General features: G+C 44.6%; 1 protein-coding gene across 2 annotated transcripts in view; it reads right to left on the bottom strand.

The window, feature by feature from the left end:
* Positions 1-6,723: 6,723 nt before the first annotated feature.
* Positions 6,724-17,455, bottom strand: part of PRKAR1B (protein kinase cAMP-dependent type I regulatory subunit beta) — a 91,703-nt gene continuing 80,971 nt past the window's right edge. For both annotated transcript variants that reach the window (XM_084216256.1, XM_084216255.1), the window contains exons 10-11: positions 9,657-9,738; positions 6,724-9,239 (exon numbers count right to left, since the gene is read on the bottom strand). In XM_084216256.1, coding sequence (XP_084072382.1) covers positions 9,067-9,239; positions 9,657-9,738 — 255 coding nt within the window. In that variant the 3' untranslated portion in view covers positions 6,724-9,066. The remainder of the gene's footprint in view (positions 9,240-9,656; positions 9,739-17,455) is intronic.

The following is a 17,455-nucleotide window of genomic DNA, read 5'->3' as shown; positions in this document are numbered from 1 at the left end:
TAGACACAACATTCCCCATGTCCCAACCAAGTGCTGTGCAAGGAGCAGCAGGACCTGAGCCAGTCAGCCGGAGCAGCCCGGGCACAGCCCCACAGGGGCTGTTGCTGGCTGCCCCTGGAGCACCCCATTCAGAGCAGGATGTGCTGCCAAGCACAGTTCTGCCTTGGCTTTTGCCTGTGGCTCTTCAGCAGTGGCCTCTGGCCTGGATTTTTTTGGAAGGAAGAGGTGCTCTGGGCAGCCCCCTCCTTCACATCAGCAATCACTGTGACTGCAGGAGCCTCACTGGGTGAGCAGCAGCTCTGCAGCATTGGTCTGGTGGCTCTGAGGTTCTTCCACATGGCTGGAGATACAATGAGAACCCCAGATCTTCAGGAAGAGGAACAGCTTCATCACAAAGGCTGCCTTGTTTCTCACCAGCCACCAGGGCCAGGTCTACCCACACCGACCCCTCAAGGAGGGTGATGTCTCAGGATGCCAAGCAACACTCCTCAAACCCCCTTTGCTTGCAAACCTTGCTCAGCTCTTCTCTGCAGCTGGAAGACCAACTGTGAGTAGCAGTGAGGTGTCAGTTACTAACACCAAGTCACATCTTCTAGGAAGGACATTACTTCCATGTTATGATAAACCCAGGTGTTTTTATTCGGCACCAGTAGCTTTTGTTATTCTCTTCCTTCATCTGTCATCAACACTGTGTTCAGTTTCTGCTTGTGTACATGCTCTGGTAGATGCCATTGTACAGCTGACAGGCCTTAAATTCACAATTTGTGGGAGGCATATTTATTTCCTAAGGTTTTACATCACTGAAGGTAGCAAGCCACAAAATAAAACCATTGTTGCAAATATCATTTGAAGTTAATCTTCGTATAATCCACAGTAAATATTTATGTGCAATGCAATAGTGGCTGGATTTGTTTACAGTTTGAAATTGTTAGAGAGGATTCCATATAGATTAGTCAGCTAATCTGCTGTAATCTGCTTAAAAGGCAACTGAAATGGGTTTTCTTTCACTGAATCATGTTAGCCCTGTCTATGCAGTGACTTCAGATAGGGAAGGGATTCAGGCAGAAAAGGGCATTTACCTTGTGGGTGCTCATAGCATTGCTCGCATTGCAGGAGAGCCATAAATTTCCCCTTCTGCCTTAGAGAACAGGACAGCTGCCGTGACTGAATTTAAGCTGAGATGAGTGTCAGGCTCTTCTATCCCATTTCCTTGCTGCAGCTTTTGAACTGTATTGCCTGGGGATAAACTGATCTTTGATGAGGCACCTGCACGGTGTCTGCACAGAAGTCATCCTTTCTGAATTTATTCTGTTTTATTTCACTCTCTCCTAAGGAGATCTACAGGAGGTGCCTTTACTTAGCATACTCCTGGGTTAATAAGGAAAGCATCCCATATCCTTTACTCCCAACTCACCTTTGTTCACAGGGGAGTTGCAGCTCAAGGTGGAAAAAGATTTTAGATACTCACTACTTGACAGAAGGTCTCTGGGTGATGTGGGTGTCCACGGGACAGATGTGTTTCCTCTGTGCTTTAAGGTCCAGGCTTGGACCCCTAATAGCCCAGTGAGTGAAGAGCAAAGCCTGGGCAGCAGAGAACTTCCTCCAACCAACCAAGCAACAAGCTTGTCTGAGACACTCAGCTAACACATGGCAGAAGGGATGTGAACAGTGATGAAATCCCATTCTGTGCCTTTCACTAATATTTAGAGGTTGGAGAATGTCTCCAAACCCTTGTTCCTGGGGTAGGGATGCTCCCACAGAGGTGGCCTCACAGATACCAGGTGATGGCTGCAGCATGGGTGAGTCCTGAGCTCTCTGCATCCTGTCTCTCCAGGACATAGGCAGGGGCCAGGCAGGGAACAGCCCTGCTGGGAGAAAATGGGGCTGAAACAAGCCACCCTGTGGGTAGGAGGCCAATTTATTTCCCATTTACCCACCACACCTGGGACCAGCCAGGTGGAGGATGGGGTTGCCTGTGGCTCCCTGCCCACCACTGGTTTTAAATCCCATTTCCTGCCCCTTTGTACTGGGAAGATTGGGCACCTCCCGCCTTCAACCTGCTCCTCCATTCAGGTTTGAGCAGTGGCTGCAGCCCAGCTCTGCTTCTGGAGGATGAGACCTGGAACCTCCCCAGGGAAACCTGAGGAAGGCAAAACACACCTTGTGTTGCCCCCATAAACAGCAACACCAGCAGGACTGTGGCTCCCAGTGTGGAAGGGGACCTGGCCCACCACCTGAGTGACCCTCTGGCAAACACATCAGCCTTTGGTGTCAGGGCAGTCACTTTTCTCCCCTTTCACACATCCCCAGTGCCGGTAGATCATTTCAGCATGGGTCTCTCTGAATAATACATTCATCCACAGTCCTTCCCCCACCCCGTCCTCAGCAAGGCCTTCACGAGTTGAATACGGTGGCTCGGCTCCAGCACACACAGCTGCCATCACTGCTGCAATTCTTTTGCCTTGAGAAAAAGCATATACAATTTAATATGCTCCTGGCACAACAGCTTTTCTGTAGCAGAGGAGGCGGGTTTGTTTATGGCTATTTTGATAGGGCAGCTTTCATCCGGACACAGGTTCTGCTGCATCTCCCCGCCCTCACAAGGGAGCCTTTGTTGGGCTGGTTCTCATGTTCTTCTGCCCATTTTGGTACCTTCTTCTGCTTCCTGCAAACCCAAGGTTTAAAAGGCCCTCCTTGCTGGTCATGTTATTCTTTAAAAGCTAGATCCTGGGCTAAGAGCCAGACATGCAACGCAATGGGAGAGAGTGTGATGCTTTACTGGATATGTGTCAAGGATATGAACCATCCTGCCATCTCATGGGAATTTAGCCCATGGAGCAGAGCTCTTGGTGCTTGTGGTGGCTGTTAGCAGTGACTTACAGGCTCTCCAGGCTGGGGAGCAGCTCTGCTGCTTTCTCAGACACCTTCTGTCTCACCAACAGCCATTTGAACCATGCACAGGGTCACAACTCCTTCCTCCAGGCAGGGCCAACACAGGACTTCTCCATCTCTGCAGGAGCTGGCACTGAGAGATGCAGATTCCCTTCCGGCAGCAATTTCCAGAGTTACCCTTACACAATTTAAACTGTGAACAGTGACACATCTCCCTGCTCCGTGCTCCCACGGCACCTTGGCTCCCCAGGCAGGGTGGGGTGTGCAGAAGATGCACCTGGGGCTGGGAAGTCTCAATCAAACAACCCAGAGTCTGCAAGCCCAGCCAACTCCTTCTATTTGGCAAGCAGCTTGAGCTGCCCCTGGTTGACGAGGAGAAACAATCTCTTGTGTTTTTCAGCTGCTGAGTCTGCTCCCTCTCGCTACCACAGTGGAAATAAATGGTGGGAGGGTTTAGCCAGCACTAATTCATTGCCACGTTCAATCTGAAGCCGCTGCAACTTTGTGCTTGGCCCACAAACACGACAGAGAAAATGAAACCGGATAGAAAATACAACGGATCATCCGATCATCGTAAGCACATGGGAACGAAACAGACTCACTCTGTAGTGCACATGAATTCCACACATGTGGAGGAATGCAAAGCAGCTATTGTACCCCTACTTTGCAGATCCATTTCACTGTTTTCCCAGTTTATCTGGAAAATACATACTGCATGGTACTGTACGTCGTATTTCACTGCTATGCACCATGATGTCTTCTAATGGAACAATCGCCATGCTTGTAGTCTAAGGGCAATACAAAAGTGCTTTCAAATAATAACAATACATTTTCTGTATAAAGAGGATAGGGAGTAGCCATTTCCCAGAAAGGCTTGATTTCCCTGGAGCCAGCAGTATGAACATCCAGAGCGCCAGTAACAGCAGGCAGTGGTGAGAAATTCCCTACCTCATCATCAGTCTATACATCCTGTTTCCAACTGCCAGCTCTGGGAAGAGTGGAGGCTGTCAGCACCCACCGAGGGTAAGGTGAATGCACCCAGTGAGTCTTGGCAGCACGAGGCTCCATTTATCCCATTGGGGCTTGGGTGGGGGGCACTTTGTTGGCAAAACAGCTCTCTCAGCTTTGAACCAAAGCTGTGAGCAGAGGAGCAGCGTTCTCACAGCCCAGCTCCCAGAGATCACACAGCAGCACAGCATCTGCCAATTCATTCAGCACTGCTGGCCCATGCAGCAACATGGCACGCCACTGTTCCACGTTTGGAGGCAGTTTATACTGGAATAGGAGCACTCTTCTTGGGTAAAATGATTATTTTTTTCCTCCATAGGATCTCACGACTTTTTAAAGGGAACACTACACACTTAAAATCGCTGAAGCACAGGAGCATGGGAAGTATGCTGCAGCTGGTCTGGGCTGTGGAGGCTGTCTGTGATACTTGTGCAGAGAATGACTTGAAAACAAGAATTAAAGCACAGCTGGGGAGGAGCTGACACACTCAGAAGGGAAAAGTTACCTTTGTACATCTGAGGTAGGAGTCAGAGCAGCCCAAGGAGACGCTCATGCTTTGCTTTCCTTGCCTAGGCAAAGTGCAGCCTCTTTTCTACAAACTCAATCCAGATTTTTAGACATCAGAAGAATCACTCTGGTATTGGAGCCTGATCAAGCACAAAAAACATCCTCAGCCTTCAGAAAAATACCAGATGGCTGCAGATGCCAGCTCCTTCGGCCAGGCAGTGTTTTGAGAGAAATGGCCAGCATGTTGTGGAGTGCTGCATCCCAGATACAACTCTGCAGAGCAGCAAAGAGCCACAGAGAAATCCCTGGAGGAGGAAGAGCATCCAAGCCAACGTATTCCCGTAACATCAGATTTTCAAGGCTACACATATGCTCCTATCCAAATATGCTCTCTTTCTCCAGAAGGAAGAGGGACCTACAGAAGTGACTCTGGCTGGAAATGCTCTTATGAGTTTCTGAGCACTTGTGTGCACTCGAAGCTCCAGTCAGAGTTGCCAAATCATTGGAAACAAGTTACAAAAACATGTCTGGCAATGTAAGAGGGAATAATTTGGTCTCTACATAGTGAACTGGTCTTTGGAATATCAACTATGAGACTTTAAACTGGTTGGTTCTCAGTCACCTACTCTTTGAGGAGGTCATCACGATGTTGTTGCTGCACAGGATAATATTCTCTTTGTTCTACAGAAGTGTGAGCAAAGAATGAACACTTGTCCCATAAATAGCACAGTGAAAGGATTTATGCACCATTTAAGACTTAAAACTGAATGGGATGCACACACCTTGGGATGCACAAAAGGAGAAATGTCACCCTTTGTGTGGTGACTCCACTTCCAAAGACCACTGACTGCAAGAAAAACAGCCCAGTAGCCAATAACCAGCTGGGGTTACTTGGTTCTCTAACAGCTCTTGTTTCCCACCAACACCTGAACAGGTAACATGGTGTCAGGCCATGTTTTCTTGATTATCAAGGAAGGATTCACAGGGTTCACAGTGACTCCACGACTTTAGCACCACTTTAGCACCACTTTGGTGCCACGAAGCAGTGGGAGTGCCTTAGCCAGCCAGAGTAATGTGATACACACACCAAAGCCTGGTCAGCCACACGGCCTTGTAAAAAGCTGAGGTGCAATTAGTTTCTATCAAAAAGAAAAAAAAAAGTCTTTTCTTTTGTCTCAGGAGTCTTGAAATGGCTGTGATACAATTAAAACCAACCAAAAAAGGAATGGCAATGAGGAGTGGTGAGATGCTCATTTCTGGGGAGCGTGGGCTGGTAATGTCCGTCTGGAAGGACCTCAGAGAGAGTGGTCACTTTTGATTACTGCATAATGTGAGTAATTCTCTGGAAAGACCAGTCCTTCCCTCCTGAATCGTAGCAAAGGGGGGAAAAATAACACACTCCAAAAACGGAAAGCTGCACAGCCCTTGGACGTTGGGAGCCACCCAAGATTTCTGTGCAGGGGCCACCACACAATCAGCCACTGGCCCTGCCCTTAGCTCTGGAGCCAAACTTGGACCATAACACACCTACTGAAGTGGGCACCCAGAGCTCTGAGGTGGGGTGACACTAACAGCACATGTGACACCTCGTCACCCAGAAACTACTCTCTCCAGTTCTTCAACCCATATCTGCAGTTTGATGCATGAGCTGCAGGTGGTTCTTTTGGAGGCTCTGCCTTCTCTGAGAATTTTGTCCTCAGTGTAGCTCCTGGCCAGCCTGTGGCATGAACACAAGCCATGGAAGCAGAGTAGTACATCCCTGGTGCCAAAAATGGGGCTGTGCTTCAGTCCTAGGGCAGCTACGGTTCTAAAAATCCATGTGTGTGCCCAAAAGTTGAGAGGAACAACTGGGACAGATCCGTGGTGTGGTTGGGACCATGGGCTTTGCCTGTGATACTGGGGGGAAAGGAGCACCAGAGGTATTTGAGAAGGAAAGAGCCTGTTTTTCCCCAGGTGTAACCCCTGGCCACACGACAGGCTCAGCACCAGTCCTGAGGGTATCACAGCTGGCACCTGGACAACAACAGGAAGGTCCAAGAGACACATCAAACCCCTATTTCTTTATATAGACATATATGGTTACATTTAAACAGATGATTTTTTTCCTTCATGCTAATCCTCCACAAAACCAGTTTGGTTTCCATTACTATATATAGCACTGGGAATCTTGGTCTATTTTTTGTCCCTTTGCATTTGATTATTTTCAGTAGAGCTCAAAGTTTTGATGATATACAGATTTCAACTGGAGCATGACATCTACTCACACAAACTTCCATTAGCAATAAACCCACAATGGCCACTTATAACGTAGAAGAATTTTATTCATACCATAATCCTGTCCCATCATCCACTGCAAATATTACAATTATCTTCAAAATGTCACTGAATATCATTTTGTTCCACTTAAAGCACAGGAATCCTGGTGTTAGACAGTTACATTTCTCTTGAGATTGCTTATAACAGAACCATAATTCAAATGTATTTTCCATGAGCTGTAAAGGTTTAAAGCAAAGAATCTGCAGTGTGTCTGTGTGCTCAAGTAACTTCTAAACAATGAGGCTAATACTTGGTATTTGACAAGAGATGTGTCCTGCATATTATGCGAAACACTCACAAATTTTTACCAACACAACAGAAATGCAACAGGTAAAAGAACATACTTGAGTGACTGGTAACATTTAAAAAATATTTCTTTTAAAAATTGCACAAGAGAATACAAAAACAGTGCAGCAGATAACCAAATGCATATACATTGACATATCTATATAGAATAGGTCTGCCTATATAAATGTATGTGATAAAAATTGCAAGGTTGGAAACTGTGAATGGTCATATTTAATAACACGTGCAAGAAGCATAACATAATCATAATAAATAGCAGCAACGAATATACACTAAGAGAACCACTGAAATTATGCTAAAATAAATTAAGCACCTTTAAGTGATGAGAAGAGCGTGAAGCTGAGAATCTTTTTAGCTCTGTGAGAACCACTGCAGGCTGCTACTGGAATATTGGGCCTTTGGTGGGAGTCAACAGCAACGTGTCCAATTAGCATTTGTTAATTCCAAAGAAGAAAGCGATTGTGTGTCAACAGGACTCATTTTAGCCATATAGCCATGTTCAGCTACACCTCTAGTTTCAAAAGGGAGATTGATGTTGTATTTCACTGCTTACCCTCTGGCATGTCAAAGGTACAAAAAGCTTGTATTTACTCAGAAGAATGTTATTGTAAAGAAGAAATGGAGTTTTGGCCCAGCTGAAGGGCAGGCAGTGCTGTTCAGCATGGCTGAGATGCAGAGCTTTGCTGCTGCTGGCAACGACAAGTTTACCTGCAAAGGTAAGGCTTTGCAAATCATAGTCCCGACAATCCCATCCTTGAGGGCTGTGCAGATCCCCAACCTTGAGAGATCTGCAAAAAGCTCCATTCAGGAGGAGCCCCAAGTGTAGGCAGGGCAGCAATGACTGCCAGCAAGGCCATGAGGCCCCTGGAGAGACCTGGGCTCCAGGATCCTGGTGCTCTTTGTTCAACAATACCTGTCTTTTGGAGGAGAAGCAGCATTTTGAAGCACTTATTTGGCTTTCAAAAAATCTTTAAAAATTCTAAAATTTAGTCATATATTAGAAGAAAGACATTTGAATTTCATTAAGTGGACCTTATTAAAAACAAGCTGCTTTATTTGTCCCTGAAGTGCACCTGGCACCATCTCTTCAGCATTTCATGTAATGTTCAGAGAAGTGGCTGAGGACATTCTGCTGAGTTTTGAAGCCAACCTAATTCAGCAGAAAAGCCCCCACTGGACTCCTAAGGACTCTAATGTGAGCCCTCATTTAAAAAAAGCTGAGGACAAATAATTTAGGTCCTAAAAGCTCCATTTGAATTCTTACAAAACATTGTCCCTTGACCTCTTCACCCAGAAGACTGGAGCAGGCTGTTTGCCTGAGCATATCCTACAAAGCAGACCCAAAAGGGTTTGTGACATGGAGAAATATGGCCCCTATATTTAAGCCACAAATAAAATCACCCAAAACTTTACTTTTCCCTGGCTTGCTGGAATGATCAAAAGCTTCCTCCAACCTTCCCCTTTAAATTGCATCTCATCAATGAGACTGCCACCCATCCCATGGGATTTCAGAACGCCCCCCAGTCCATAACCAGTGAAAAGTCTTTTAGAGGTGACAGGCAGAGAGATATCATGGAATCACAGACTGGTTTGGGTTGGAAGGGACCTGAAAGTCCATCGACTTCCAGCCCCCTGCCATGGGCAGGGACATCATTCACGGCACTTGATCAAAGAACCTTGACAAAAGGTGAGTAAGACCAGCTTTAAAGATAATAAAGAAAACAGAAATTCATATGTATTTTAAATAGTTGAACCCACAGTTTTAACCAATATGAACCAACAATAGGTGAAAATCTTGTCTGCAAGCCAAGAGCCCAAAAGAGCCCCAATCTTCCCCAAAGCTAGTCTTACCCAAACAGTTATCCTTCCATTTCCATGATACATGAGATCTGAGCTGACATCCACTAGGTGACATAAACAGAAAAAAATACACATAAAATGCACACTTCTTTTTTTTTCTTCATAAAGCTGTGGAGCTGCACAGAGCAAATTTTAAGTGCACAAGGTCACATGAAGGCAGCTTTCCAGAGGAATCATTTAGACAGTGAGCGAAATGAAGCTGTTGTATCTCTGAATGTTTCTCTTGAGGATCTCGGAGCAGGGGCCGAGCACTCGCTCGAAGCGGGGCCGGTCCAGCTTCACACACTTGAGGGGTCCACGTGCCACCACCGTGGCTGCCCGGGGCCGGTTGAGCAGCAAGGCTATCTCACCTAGAAACAGAGACAGCACACTGCCACACGCCCTCCTCTCTTTCAGAGGGTGCATATTCCACCATCCCGTTGCTCTGCTAGTAGAACATCTCCCTTTATATATCTCTTGATAGACACTTTACATAATTCTGCTGACAGTACAAATGCATTACACATGCATAATGCATGTGTGTAAAATGCCTTTGAAAACAAATGCTTTCAGACTGTTTTGCTGATTCTGGATCTGTCTCCTGTCAGCTACACTGGTGTAAACCATGGAATGGATTCAGCTTCCCTGAAATCTCTGAGCATCGCTGAGAGCAGCGGCTGACCTGCCCATAACCCCTCGCATGTAAGAGTGGAACACTAATTAAGACAATAAGTACTTGACCCAGACGTGCCTGTCTTTCTGAACCATGCTTAGCTGAATTTTCTTACCAAAATAATCCGATGGACCGAGTCTTCCAACTTCAACGTACTCCTCGTTGTCAGACCTGCGCTGCAGGACAGAGGCTGTGCCCTGGGAAGAGAAGGGCAGGGAGTCAGCTGGCTTTGCTCAAACCTGTTCTGATTAAAGAAGTACCCAGGCCTGAGTATTTCCTTTTGCATATCACACTCCTTCCTGATATATGAATGAAAGGAATTAAAGGATTAAAAAAAAATTTAAAAATCCATCAAACAATTTCTGTGTTATCAGTTGTTTGAATGCAGACATATTCAGCTCATAAAAAGCGGAACAGGACAGAACCCAGGAACAAAGCACATCATGCTTTAACATAAATGTATGCTTTAATATAATTTTAAAATATGTTCTGTGTGGATGCAGAACCTTAGAGAGAGAGACATAGAAAATATTTATATTAGAAGAAATAAAAAGGCAATTTTCCCAGTAATAAGCCTGGGACATGATTTTGTTAGAGCAACTAGAACTTATTCCTAACCTGACTTATTGCTGAAATGGGTGGCAAATCACATTTTTAATGCTTGTTGTAACAAAGGGTGATTTTTTTTTAGGGGCTTTGCCCGCTCGTGGCCTGTAGTGATCTGGACACCTGCAAGTCAGCCTCTGGAGAGATGGAATGTGCCTTGTCTCCACTACCCTTAATAACTGCTGTACCTGACACATGCTAATACATGTCAAAACTCAGTTACAATCTATTTAAACCTTCAAAGAGTTTTACATGCAGAAATATTCTGACCTGGAGGAAATCTTAAATTATTGTGGCATAAAGCTTTTGTAGAGGAACAGAGAAGGTATCTGCTTTTCTGGAAAAAAATTACAGCAACATATGAGAGTATCTTCTGAGTCCAAACCAAAAGCATAAGGAAAGGCCAAATGTTAACAGATTTTGATTTTAACTGAAAAAAATAAACCTCCCTCCCATGCAGAGTGTTCCGTGAACATTCACAGGCTGCAAATATCCTGCGGCCTCCTTCCACCAAAAGAAACTTGTGCACCTCCAGTAGGTAAATTTTATTTCTTCTGTCAAGTTTCCAAAAAAATTCCTTTTCCTTGATATAATTAAATTGTTCCACCAACACTGCCATTTCCCAAGATCTTCCAGTAAATCTGCAAGGGCATGAAAATGCAGATAGTGTGATCAGCGTTGCTATTCACACTTGCTGCAGCTTTCAGAGCAGACCCACATTCACAAGCAGCATTCTCAGGAATACCCCACACAGGGAATAATGCTTGCATCCATCCCTCTCTTGCCAAACTTTGGATCAGGTGCAGCTCAGTAAATTGATGCTGTTCTCATCACTTGTACAGTGTAGATGGATTCAGCTTCAGAGTCACTTCCAGCCCCTGTCCTCTCATCTCCATCTGGAGCCTGGCAAAAACTGAACCCCTTGACCCAAATAGCTGCCTGCAATCCATGTCTCCAGTTCCTTTCCCAAAACTCATTTTTTAAAAAATCTTTTATTACAGATGTTTTATTAGATAAAACAAAAAAGAAAAAAAAAAGTCCCTGAAGTAATCATAGTGACCACCCAGGTCAAATGAAGAAAGGACTCAATTCCCCACTGCTCACCTTCAGCACATTGCTATAGAGGTAATCACAATATCAAGCAATATTGCTTTCATCTCCCTGAGTGTCAGCCTTTATTGTGGCTAATATTTTTCTGACAGGGTCCCTGTGATATAGGACTCCAATAAGTCAGCCTTCTGAAGCAATTTCTTCCACTGTTCCACTACAGTCAGCCTTTTTAATCCAAGAAACACCATATCTGCTGGAGAAGGACAGATGTGTCTGGCCTCCACAATAAACACTTGGCTTGGCAGGATAAAGCAATGCATATTCCAGATCCATCTTTTTTCCACTCTTGTTTTCACAGTCACATAGGCTTTTCCCATTGCCCAGTGAGAGCAGGTCTATCTCAGAGCAAAACAAGCTTCCTGAAGCCCTGACAGAGAGCACCCAGATGTCAGCTCTGATTACACTGCTTGGCCCCTGCTGCAGCAGCCACCAGCTCCACAAGTACATCCTGGAACATTGTCAGAGTGACCTTCGGGGGAAGGCTGTCCACCCCGGGAAACAAAGAAGATGTTTTTATAATTGCCTGTCTGTATCACCTTCACTTTGTGTCTCTTATCTCTGGAATCAGCACTATTCTGACTGTAGTAGAGGAGGAGTCCAGTTGTAGGCAAACGGTGTAAATGGGGCAAAAATAATACAGAAATAAAATAATAAAACAAAAAAAAATATTACAGAATAAAATAATGCAGAATAAAATATTGCAGAATAAAATACTACAGAAGCAGTCCTTCATTACCCACCTATCTGATAAATTTGTCATGAATTCAGTTTTCACCCCTACCCTTGTCCTCATCCCAAGTTTTGTGGCTGTTTTAACTTCATTTTACTTGTCACATACTTGTGATAGAGTTTTTGATTTTTCTGTCCTTCTTGTGCTTTAGGATCCCCCATCTCCCACAAATGATAGGACTGAATAAATCCTCTGGCCCTGTCCCAGGAAGTAAGGGCATTATCTAACAAGGGTTCAGGGGCTCATCACTCTCACTCCCAAATGTATTTTGTCTCTATGGGAAAGACTTCTCCTTAAATGACACACAAAACTTGGCAAGATGAATCTCTGAAACAAGCTGCGTGATCCTAGATTTGCAGGATCAGGCTGCTTAATGCTGCTCAACTTAAAATGCTGCCTTGTACACTGATACCCATTCAGCCTCCTACACCACCAAGAAACCCTACAGAGCTTGAAGGCTGTCAGGAAGGTTAACACCATAAAATAAATCAGCCCTTTGTGATGATATTAAACTGAAGCAGACAGGCATGTCTTTCTGCTAGCAGACACTTGGGAGTGAAATTATGGTCTTTGGGGGATCCAGGAATATTCCCTTTCAGTCACTGGGGAGTGCCTGTATTCCCAGAAACTGATAGCATTAACCTTCTCTCCTCTCCTCTGAGTAAACACAAGCCTCCTATTGCAAAAACAACAAGAGTAGGAGTTCCCAAAGCACTGTGCCATCAGCACCTCTCTGCCATCCTCACCCCACGCACCTGCCTGCTCCCTCTGGCACTGCTCTGGAGCACTGCTGGGAGTGTTTATTCAACTCCTTCCAAATGCTTCAGCAGTTTGTTTTGCAAAAATGTATGCCTTAGATATGGCACCATGATTTAAGATATAAAAAATAAATTAAGGTTTATAATCCATGAGCCCCCATCCTCTCCAAAGTAATGAGATTTTGATAGATGTTTCACTTTTAAACTCTCAGACCCTACAGATAGATGAGGGAGACATTCTAGAGTGGGGCCCATCACTGGGATTCCCAGGCCTTATCCTGCAGGTACTTACAAGCACTAATTGCTTCAGGAGCCCTGTTTTTGTATTTAAGTATGAATCCTATAGCCAGCAGTTGGCCTAAAGAGCCTGGCTACAAAAGGCAAGTATGATTTATGGTGCTAAAAACTGAAATCCTGCATTTTTTTTCTCTATTCCAGCTCAGTGGATCAGATGGGATCACTCCCAGGCAGCACTAGGCAAAATGTGGCAGCTCGTGTCACCCCTGGGTGGGACAGGCAGTGCAGGATGGGCTTCACCAGGGGCAGGGGGTGGGATGGGAAACCCTGCAGTATTTTAGAAACTTTTTTGGTTTAAAATTTAGCCATACTGACTGTTTGGTTTTGTTGGTTCTATTTTAAAGATACAGCCATCAATAAAAGATATAGTGAGGCTCCATCTGGGATAAAGGATAATTATTAAATAGAAGACATTATTAAAATTATTTTAAAAAACTTTAATTTTCATAATCAGAAAGTTACTACTTTATACCTCCAGTTTTATTTCTTCTTTTTTTTTACTTATTGCTTTTTCTAAAAAAGCACAGGCAACGTTTTTTCCCCATGGCCTCAAAATGTGACATTTTTACCCTAGTTTTGAGCTTAGAAAGTTTTTCTAGCCCATTTTATTTTCCTCTTCACCACCCAGCACAAAGGGCAGTGCAGTGTATGGAATCAGAGATGGAAAGGTCAGGCTGATGATGTGCAATTGCCATTACCTCCATCAATGGCAGCCCTGAACATACCTCTGCTCTTTCTCACTTTGTTAACCCACACACTCCATAATGCACACGTTCAAAAGATAAGTTTCCCCTCACTCCACAGCCACACAAATCCTCATTAATGTGTTGCTATTAAATCTTTGCACAGTTACTACAAAAGGAGAAGGAAGGGGCTGTGCAGTGACACAACACACTGCTGCTCCCGTGGCGAAGCAGAGGGACGGGATGGAGCCGCGGCGGGTCTGAAATGAATGAAAAGATCTGTCACACAGTATGATTCTGGGAGGGTTTCACTTAATTGCAGGCAAGATGAGGTTTGTGGAAGTAATATATTTTATTAGATCAACAAGCAGAGCTAGAAGTAGAGATGAGAGCTCTCGGGCACATGTCTGTCTTCAGGTTGCCTGTTTCCCCAGGTAAATCTAATAAAATCCACCATTCACCTGTCTACAAACACTGTCTGGGCCATGTTCTCACATTAGAACAGCTACAGCCATATTAAGTTGCATCTTATTTAATCATATCTGCTTCCTAGAAAATCTCCAAAACATTAACTTAATTTAAGGAGAACCAAAAGCTCAAAATTTCCTGGAAATTCCTGGGAGCTGGAACTAATTGATTCTATGATTCTATGAAACAGTGATTGCCTGGTGAATCTGGGAGACCTGTCAGCCAATGCTTCACCCTTCACTTCAAACAAGGCTCATACAAATCAGTTCAGTTGTCTGATGTGAAACCTCAAGCAAATTTGGTCCAGTTTGGAAAACTCTCCCTTCTTGGCTATCCCTCCTGATGAGCCAGTTCTGATGGTGGGAACAGGCTGCCAGAGCAGCCCCAGGTTTTCACTGACTGGAAAAGGGGTGGCTGTTTGCTCTGCTTATCTCAAGCAAGTCAGTTCTTTTCTGCTTCCATTGGAACTCACTATAAATACAGCACAAGGCAATGCCCAAGGTAATGAGCTGCTGAGAGCTTTTGAAAACAAATGTGCAACATTTTACACATCCAGCTTTTTAAATTTTGTTGTGACTTAGTACATTTGGAGTTGTGCTGATTTCATGGGATTTTTAGGAAGCCAGCACATTGGGAATGGGGTTAGGATTAATAATGCAAGGTCAAAGGAGCTCTAAAGGCAATGTTAAAGTTACAAGCTCTGCACCCTGGTACTCAGCCTGTCTCCTTAAGAGAGCAGTGCTGCCAAAAGCACCTTTACACTGTTAGTGATCATCACTACATTGTCAATATAACATTCATCTTATTGGCCATCATTCTCAACAGCACATCAAATTTTAGCAGAGATGGAAAGCACCTGTCACTGCCCAGCTGGCAGAGGTCCTGGACATCATCTCTGCAGCCACCACTGATACCAAACAACCTGCAGGTTGCTGTGTGTTTTATATCACACCTGCATCAAACTGCTCTATGTATGCCTGGAGTTTTCCCAGCTCTCTGCTATTCAGACATGTTTATATTAGTTTAGGACTATGGGTTTAGGAATAACACCCAGACCTGGGAGAGAGGAACAAAGCTGTCTAGAGCAGTCACCAAAATAGCCACAAACATTAAGGTACTTTTAAAGACGACAATCAATCATAAGCCAAGTGTAGCTTAAAACAGCAGAAAGAACTAAGCCACAGGGCATTTCCTAGGGATATACAGGAGGCCAGGGTTAAGGCCCAGACATGACTACACCCAGCCCATCATTAATCACCAGGAAATGCCTTTGTCTTGATCGTTCAGTATTTAAAATCATAGATGTCTGACACGGGAAGACCTTTTTAGTCGTTTTGTTCATCCTCCTATTGCAGTACCTCAGACAATCTTTCCCTTCAGTGTTCCTTTGATACAACCCGCATTAAACCTGGGCTGTACCTATGTATTCCTCTTGAGGTAAAAGAAATGCTGTTATTAAATGGAAGAAGCCAAGATTCAGACAGAGAGAGGCCAGTAAACACAGTGAAAAGCCAAAAGAAATTGTACCTGCTGCAATTTGCTTTGTGCATGGAGACCCCTGCAATACGCAGGTGAAATAAAATGAGTTTTGCACAAAGAAGCAAAAAATGGGATTTCTTGTTTTGTTGAGCCTTTCCTGTTGAAAGACTTTACAGGGGCAAAACTTTAAGTTTTATAGTATATACTGACTTCAAATTCTTGCCCTCGAGCCACAGCAGCAGAGCTGCCATCAGGCTAGACCACACAGGTATCCAGTAAAGGCATATCCACATGCTGGGGGACTCATGAATTCATCATCACCATCATCATCATCATCCCCCATCATCAGACAGAGGCAAACCCCAGCACCTCTGCCACAGTAGTGCCACACGTCTTCAAACCACCAGTTGCCAACTGGGACTGGGAGGCCTGGGAGTGAGGGGATGGTGACAGAGGAACAAGGATACCAGCTCTGAGCCATGGGAGGAACCCCTTGCCTGGGGTGTGATCTCCCTTGGCTAGTTGTCCTGGCTCTATGCCCAGAAAGCTGGGAACCCATTGCACCACAGCCCTTGGGGTTCCTCTGCATTTTTATCTTTACTCCATTCTGGGATTTCAGTCACACCTTCCATTACACATTCAGTCACCTGTTACAGGGGTGACAAGAAGCAAAACTACTCAAGAAAGGTGGGCTCAGATGTTGGTTTAATGAATCATCTCAGGGATACTTGGCCTTGACTAATCAGTAGCTTCTGTGGGAAAACAACTGAATTAATATTCATCCCTGTGCCAGATTTTAAAGACTGTCTGTGCCAAGCGCTGTGGATTATTGGCAACAAGGTCCTGTTTTCCTCCCTCAGACATGTCAGTGTACAAAGCAATAAAAGTCACAAAGGGAAAAAAATGTTGCATTTTAGAGATTCTTTCTTTCTACAAAGCTAGCCATTATCTTGCCTCTCTCTGAAGCCAGGAAACGTCCACTGAGTCAACATAAAAGTGACTTTATAATGGGTTATTCATCAACTGTTCATATTTGTGACTGACCTGACAGGGCTCATCTCCTGGAAGCAGAGAGCTACCACCTACAGCCAGGGCAGGGGTGAATGTATGGGAGAGAAAACACGAAAACAGAGCTGAACCTCCCTCACCCTGCCCGCAGAATCCTTTCTGGTGAAAATCGTTTTTAGCTGTTAATGCTGTTTTACGGCCCAATTACTCCTACCACCATCTGCTTCTTTGTGAAAACATTCTGTAGATGCTGAAGTAACCAGACCAAGCAAAAGGCTGAGGCAGACATTGTCATTAAAGTCTCATAACTAATGCTGTGACCAGGGCTGGGAGAGCAGCTGTGGCCAGCAAGGGCAGCAGCTTCTGAGCAAGAAATAAAACTTGGAGTAAACTGGAGGAAAGAGCAAAGAGAGTTTATCACAGAGATCTCTAAAATCTCCCATGGAAAGCCCTCTTTGAGTCCCTTTCATTTGGTGAATCTTGTGTGTTCAAAGGACCAAATTCTGAAATTCAGAAGAAAAAGCCTCACAAACTCAAAATTGTCTCATCCTGGAACACACTGAGAAGGGTCTTGCATGCTCCAGAAAATCCACACTGCACAGCTAATGAAGGAGCCCTAAGGGCACTATTCTTGCAGCAAATCTGCAGTCAACTCAATATCTTTGCAGAGGAGGGACAAAAGCTATTCCACTAAGGAACAGCTTTAACATGATCCAGAGAAAGGGATGAACTCCAGCAGGGATTGGGAAGTTCTCCATTTCTCTTCCTCCAAGCT

This window comes from Fringilla coelebs (assembly GCF_963513975.1).
Source record: "Fringilla coelebs genome assembly, chromosome: 16".
Classification (NCBI taxonomy): Eukaryota; Metazoa; Chordata; class Aves; order Passeriformes; family Fringillidae; genus Fringilla; species Fringilla coelebs.
Note: the sequence above shows the minus strand (reverse complement) of the source record. Positions and strands in the feature narration are given on the sequence as shown.